This window comes from Lepidothrix coronata, unplaced genomic scaffold, assembly GCF_001604755.1.
Source record: "Lepidothrix coronata isolate B3197 unplaced genomic scaffold, Lepidothrix_coronata-1.0 Scaffold323, whole genome shotgun sequence".
Classification (NCBI taxonomy): domain Eukaryota; kingdom Metazoa; phylum Chordata; class Aves; order Passeriformes; family Pipridae; genus Lepidothrix; species Lepidothrix coronata.
The window spans coordinates 1-7235 of NW_016690503.1; the positions used below are offsets into that span (position 1 = coordinate 1).

Sequence of the window (7235 nt, forward strand, 5' to 3'; positions counted from 1 at the left end):
CCGCGGTCCGGCCTCGAGGACACTTGCAAGACAGAAAAGCCTAGCAAACGCTAGGGGTTAGCAAGTCCTGCAGCGCGGCCTCAAGGGCAGCTGCCGCAGGGACTGGGGACACCTCGCAAAAGCTCCGTGTCACCAAGTCCCGCGGTCTGGCCTCGAGGACGCTCACACCACAAAAACGCCACCAAAACGCTTCGGGTTAGCAAGGAACGAGTTGGCTGCACGGGGGCTCCGCACAGCACCGCTCTGTCCCGTCCGTCCCGTCGCACGCTCCGAGGAGCACTGAGGCGTGGCCACCTCACCACCACTACTAAGTCATCACGTGTCACAAAGGGCCCTGTGACACCCTGCCCCGTGCCATCCCATCGTGTCACAAACAGCCCTGTGACACACTGCCACGTGCCCTGGGGCCTCCCCTAGCCCGGCCAAACTGCCCCAGGTGGGAAGGAGTCCGTTGTCCAAAGCATCCAAGACAGCTGGACATGAACTTTAGGCACAGCTGAAAAACTAAGCAAACCCTCCCCTGCTGTGCCTGCCCACGGCAGCAGAAGGAGCCCCCTCGGCTGCCGATGCAGCCGCAGCGGGAAGGCCACGGGGCCTCCACACAAGCTGGCACGGGCTCCTTGGGAGAAGTGCCGGCTGGTGGCCCTCCCGAACACGGGGCTGTGACACACAGAAGGAATGTGAGGGCAAGGTGTCTTAGTTGAACAAGATTACAACTTAGAACTTCCGGTGGAAGTGTGGAAAAGGAAAAGAAACAGCTTTTTATTAACCAAATCTGAATAAACAACAAATGGTGCAATCAAAACCTTTCAGAAGAAACAAAGCAAAGTCCCAATTCCCCAGGTGGAGGGGGGAAACCCACGCAACCTGGGGAGTGGGGAGAGAAGGCAGGACTGTTTTGGCAGTCCAACAGCTGCTCGCAGCCACCTGTGCTCGCAGCCAGCACTGAAAAGAAAAAAAACATCCTTTCTCCCACAGGCCGTCTGAAGGCAGAACACCTCGCTCTGAGATGGCTTGATCTCTTTCTCTCAGTCGTTCTCCACGAGGTGTCCCATGGGGAAAAGAAACTTCCTCTCAGGCAAAGAAAAAGCAGGCAGCCAAAACCGGACTCGCCGCTCTGTCCGGTGCACACCAAAACCAAAGAAACCCCCCAGACGACAGACTCCCGGCCGTGCCTGTGGCAACCGTGCTTCCCCGGGAGACCTCCTCCTCTCCCCGCTCCCACCCTGCCCAGCGCCTGCAGCTCCGCTCTGCCCCCACCCCATCCCCGACTCCCCCCATCCCAGAAGAAACAGACTGGGGGGGCGACGACAAGGTACCCTAGGGAAAAAATTCCAACACTATTACAGCCCGGCTAGGGATACAGGGAAATTCACTCAGAGTTTTGAGACAGGTTGTAGGTCAACAAGAGTGAACCCTTTATTAAGATGGCTTCCCCCTCGTAGGGGGAGCAGAGAAGTTGCTAGAACAGTGGGTGTGGCATACCAAATATGTAAAGGGTAGGAGGGCCTGCCCAAACAAGGAAAGTATAGGAGGGGTTTACAACTCCATAAGGATTGGGGGAGGGTTTATAAGGAAACAGGGATATGAGGGGATAAACAGTTTAAGGGAATTTCTACAAAAATTATGGGCTACAACATAAGAACTCTATTTTAGCATTAAACTCTAACTCTGTCAATAAAGTCCATTGCCTCTGAGAATATTCTGTAGTCTTAAATGACATCTTCATCTCTCGTCACCTCTTTTAGGGCCTCGATCCATCTTCAATATTGCAATTTCTCCTCTTGCTTATCTCCCACACCTCAACACCCACCCCGCCCCAGCATCTCTGGCTAATCCCTCTGCAGAACCTTCCCACCCTCCAGGAGATGCCCTGGTTGTCCTGCACGTGCCTGGGGATGGCACTCAGGATCATCTGCTCCACCACCTTCCCTGGTACCGAGGGCAGGCTGCCAGGCCCATAGTTCCCCACATCATCCTTCCCACCCTTCTTGCACGAGGGCCTTCCATTTGCTCATTTCCAAGCAACTGGCAAGTCTCTCCACTTAACCAGAACTGCTGGTCAATGACCCAATGATGGGGTTAATAGCGGGTCTATTAGCTCCCAGGATGGAGATATCGACTGGGAAAACTTTCGGGTGTATCCTTGATGATAAGGAAGTCAGTATACAGCCCTGATGGAGAAAACAAAGGCAGGCTGTAAAGTTGGCAGGCCTAGGATGTGGGACCTGCAATAAGACCTTGAGCTTTGCTAAATATATCGCCCATAGAACCTAGCCAATGAAAATGCTGTTGCTTGCTTACTAAAAATAAGGATACTGCTTGCTGCTAGCAAGGGGTATAAAAAAGCAGATGAGAAAATAAAGAGGAAGAAGACATCTTTCCTGCACATAACTGACTCCTTGTATCTTTATCGGCCGTCACGAATCTACACTGACAATCCAAAGCAGCTACCGAGCTCTTTCTCCAGCTCCCTCATTACTCTCCAGTAACAGAGAACATTCCACAAGAAAGCAACTTGCGCCACAAGAGGTGAGAGGCATCTGTCAGCTTAGAGGAGACCCCTCAGCACTGCTATGTCCTGAAGGAACACCACTGGGCTTGACATGGAGCTCCAGGCAAGCTTACAACCAGCTGCCTCACTTGCAGCCCAGCCTTGGCCAGCATCCACACGGGGAGGCAGGATTGCTGGGGGGCACTGCAGGGACCCAGGGGGACAGGACTGGCTGGCCTGTGTACACGTGGCACCCCCTCACACCCCCAGGATCACCCTCAACCCAGAAAAACCCTCCCGTGGCAGCAGAGAGGAGCATACAGCACCTCCCAGGGTATCTCAGCTGAATTTGCCCCCAGTTTAAGCTCTGCTAATGCCCAGCTGCCAAAAAGGCCTACCTGGATCTCTCCAGGATGCACAGGATGAGCCAATGAGCAGGATGCTTTAGCAGACAAACCTTCCAACCCTTTCCTGAGGTTGGGGACACACCAAGATCAGAGACAAGGACTCTCCATCATGCCTGACCCACACACCCCAGCTCTGTGCTGCCCCTGGCCCAGAGCAGCTTCCACCAAGCAAGAGGCAAAGGCACATTTCTGGGTGAAGGGGTTAATAGTGGGTCTGTTAGCTCCCAGGATGAAGATATTGACTGGGCAAACTTCTGGGTGTATCCTTGATGATAAGGAAGTCAGTACACAGCCCTGATGGAGAAAACAAAGGCAGGTTGTAAAGTTGGTAGGCCTAGGATGTGGGACCTGCAATAAGGCCTTGAGCTTTGCCAAATGTATCGCCCATAGATCCTAGCCAATGAAAACGCTGTTGCTTGCTTACCTAAAATAAGGATACTGCTTGCTGCTAGCAAGGGGTATAAAAAAGCAGATGAGAAAAATAAATTTCAGACATCTTTTCTGCACATAACTGACTCCTTGTATCTTTATTGGCTTTCACGACTCTACACCAACATACATCTGGGAATTCAAAAGCCCAGATAGGTAAGATGGCATAAGGGTGTGGATAAAGGCCTTTGAATTCACAGCTTTCCCCGACAGCTTTGGGGCTCTCAGCTGCACAGAGATGCTCCTGCTCAGACCTCTGCTGAAAGGTGGCTAACAGAGCCTGCTGGCAGCTGCTTGGCTTGGTTTCCGCAGGCACAGGCAGAACCCAAACCTGCTCTTCACAGCCTTCCCCCTTCCTCTGCCTCTCTACAAAGTGCAATGGGCCACAGGGAGTGAAAGGACATGGAGAGCCAAAGGGACACCTTTGGACTAACCTCATGGGGAACTCTTTGAGAAGCACTTTCCTTGAGGAACAAGCCCCTTGTCTCCAAAGGCATTTACCCAAACCTGTCACTTTCTTGGGGAACACCAACACACACTTCAGAAACCCTGGCAAGGCTGAATTCCTTCTGCTCCTTGAAGAACAGCCACTCCAGCTCCTATTGCTCCAAGTGTGTTTCCAGCTGTAGGTTCACACTCCCAGCCCCAGGCCCTCTGCAGACACAGCTGGGCTGCTTTGGCATCTTCACAGCCCTGAACACTTCCTGCCTCCAGGCCTGGCAGCAAACCCCGAGTGTTATCAGCGAGACACCAGATCCCTGTTCCTGCAGGATGCTCTTGTAAGCAACGTCCAGGACTCTCCGCTCTGCATGGAGCATTTTTCCTGCCCTCTCTGAACAGCCTCTGGGCACCAGAGCACAACCTGGCTGGCTCTGAGGTCAGCAAAGCCCAGATCCAGGCAGAGCAAGAAGCGGTGGTTGTTCTGCAGCAACGCCCAAGACAGACTGGAACGGTTCCCTCCCTCTGGTCTCCTTTGCTTTGATTTCTGACTGTGTCTGATGCAGGGGCTGTGATTCTGGAACTATGGGGACCAGACCTAGGCACGGTACCCAGGCACTGCCTGGCAGCGCTCCTTACACTGGGATGGACACATGTCTGTGTCTCAGGCAGTGTGCTGCTTCTTCCTTTGCTTTCAAGCTCACACAAAACTCACTGTTAAGCCATGGTGGTCTCTGTTTCTGCCTTCTTCTTTCCCCTTTGTAGGGATGGACCATTGCTGTGCTTTCAGGAAGCTATTCTTGAGTAACTTCCAGCATTCCAAGCTCCTTTGCCCTCCATGGATGCTTGCCATGGAAACCTTCACAGCTTGGTTCAGAGCAGACTGAAGCTGGCTCTGCTAATATTCAGGCTCTTTGTCCTACCACTGGCCTTCAGTGTGCCCAGCAAGATCTTTAACTCCACAATGTTGTGGAACTGCACCTTCAGGACAGGGACCTTTCCAGTCTGAGCTGCCCTTGTCCCTCTCTCTCTCTGCACACGGCGCAAGGGGGAAAAAGAAAGGCCCCGTGTGCTCCAGGGCTCAGGTTTTGTGCCATTTCAGTTCCACAAAGATGCAGATAGGGGGGAGAAACCCAACTGTTTATTAAGGGAAGGGGAAGTGGAGGGATGAGCTGGGAGCAGAAGGGAACAGGCTGGGTCTGAAGGCTAAAGGGATGGAGCAGTATGGAGGCAGGGACGGGTCAAGAGGGAAGGACAGGCCAGGAGCCACAAGGCCTTCCTGGCAGGCTCAGTTGGGCTTGGGATCAGTGTCTGGAGCTCCAGATGGTTTCCTCTGGTCTCCAGGTGGTCTCCTGTTGAATGGTATCTGATGCTTTCCTAGGGGCACCGCTTGTCTCGATGCAGAAGATGAATTTAATACTAGAGCTCTTTGGTCAAAGAGGGCTTGAACCATCACGCTTGTGTAGGAGGGGCAGTTGTCTTTTCTCATGGCTTGAAGGGCTGGAACAGAGAGGAACAGAGCCAAGGTCAGAGCCCGGATGGGTGGGGACCCGAGGAGCCCCTCCAGCCAGGACCATCCCACCCAGCTCTTGCCATGGCCAGGAGGGAGCAGGGCCCAACAGGATCGGCCGGGAGGTGCTGGCCACCAAAACCCCTCATGCCCCTGAAATCTCTCTCTGCTCTGTCCGTGCAGGGAGCAGAGCCCTCCACAGCCAGGGCAGGATTGCAGCTCCCTGCCCAGGCTCCGTGCTCCTTCCACCAGCACCCACTGACACCGCGCTGCCCTCACTCACCCTCGTAGATGACCTGCAGCTCTTCGGGCTGTCCCCGCAGGTACCCCCCGGCGATCCCTGGGAACACAGATCCTGTCAGGGCCCCAGCGGCACAGCTCCCCCCCGGCGGCGCTGCCGGCCCGGCCACGCACCCTCCTGCCCTGGCAGGGCTGAGCCCGGGGCCTTCCCGCCTCGGGACTCCCCAGGGCTGGGCTGGCACAGGGCGGCAGCCACCAGGGCACTCGGGGCTCCCCAGCACATCCCCGGGCCGCATCCTGCTGCCGCTGCAGCAGCCGGGGCTGGGGAGGGACCTTGTGACTTACCAATGAACTTGAGGGCCGCCTCTCGCACGGACTCCTGTGGGCTCTCCAGGTACAGCAGGGCCTGGTGCAGGTACTCGGCCGCTCTTCTCTTGTCCTTTTCCAGCTGGAGAGAGCAGCAGGGCACGGTGGGAAGGGTTGGCTGGGGCTCTGCCCCTTGGCCGGGAGCTGCCTGCGCCCAGCACTGGCCTCTTCGGGGACTGGGGCTTCGGGGCCATCCTTACCAGGCGCTCGCTAAATTTCAATGGCTGCTCTGTCTTCAGCAGCTGACTGAGATCCCTCCTCTTCAGAAACTTGGCTGCACGAAGCAGCGCTTCCCGAGAGGCCTGCAGAGCAACAGAGTCCAGGAGATGGCACCGCTGCCCAGGGCACAGGACCCGTATCCCTGGACCAAGGCCAGGAGGAGACTGGAGCCTTCGAGGTGCCAGGGCAGGAGGCAGCCCAGCCCCCTTCCGCAGTGACACCAGAGTCAAGAAAATCCTCACCTCTGCCAGTCCCTGTTTCTCCTCATGCCAGTGCAAAAAGAGTGGGAACAGGCTCTGGCTCACATATCTCTCCAGGGGCTTCTTTCCCTCAGCCACTACCGACTCCATCACCTTTCGGAAGAGGCAAATGGAGAGGACCTGCACATGGCTGTTGTCCTGATGGAAAGGAAGAGGAAAAGACCTCAGCACCAGCTGCTCCAGGCCCACCTGGGCACAGGCCTGAAAATCCACAAGGCCCAAAGATTCCTGCCAGCACCCAGCACCCCTGGCTAGGAGCACAGAGCCTTACGCTGTCAAAGAGTGGACGGAGTGCCTCAGCCAGCTTTGGGGCAGTGGGCCTGGAGATTAGGATGTCTTTGTTCTGCAGCATATTCATGAACATCGGCAAGGCCATCTCGACCACCTCTACATCTGCATCCTGCAGTAGCTCCACAAGGCTTTCAGAGAGGATGCACATTCTTTTGGCCTGTGAGGAACACAAGGCTGTGCTGGGAAGCCATGAAGGGCTGCAGCAACAACCCCACTCTGGTGGGGCAGCCTCATGTGCTGAGCCAAAGACCTGTCCCAAGGCACTTGGGCAGCTGAGCTGGGAGGCAGCAGAGCTGGGAGCAGCTGCCACAGCTCCTGAAGCCCAGCCAAGCCCAAGTGACTGCACTCCCCAGCCCCAGGATTCCAGCACGGCTTCAGTCCCTGCCCACTCCTCACCATCATAGGATCCTTGCTCAGCACCACGAGGCCTCTGAGTGCCAGGCGACGTCTGTCTTTGCATTCACTCTGTAGGTGCTTTGAAAGGATCTCCAGGATGCTTTCACCGCAGTCAGTCATGTCCAGGCAGTCCAGGACCTGAAAGGCACGGAGCAGTGACGGGATGCCCGGCCGGCAGGAGCCCA

At 55.7% G+C, this 7235-nt stretch overlaps 1 protein-coding gene across 1 annotated transcript in view; it reads right to left on the reverse strand.

Moving 5' to 3' along the window:
* Positions 1-4864: 4864 nt before the first annotated feature.
* LOC108508899 overlaps positions 4865-7235 on the reverse strand; it is a 5621-nt gene continuing 3250 nt past the window's right edge. The window contains exons 8-14 of the mRNA XM_017838060.1: positions 7051-7188; positions 6635-6811; positions 6346-6501; positions 6085-6186; positions 5864-5966; positions 5562-5618; positions 4865-5268 (exon numbers count right to left, since the gene is read on the reverse strand). Of these exons, the coding sequence (XP_017693549.1) occupies positions 5057-5268; positions 5562-5618; positions 5864-5966; positions 6085-6186; positions 6346-6501; positions 6635-6811; positions 7051-7188 (945 nt within the window). The 3' untranslated portion in view covers positions 4865-5056. The remainder of the gene's footprint in view (positions 5269-5561; positions 5619-5863; positions 5967-6084; positions 6187-6345; positions 6502-6634; positions 6812-7050; positions 7189-7235) is intronic.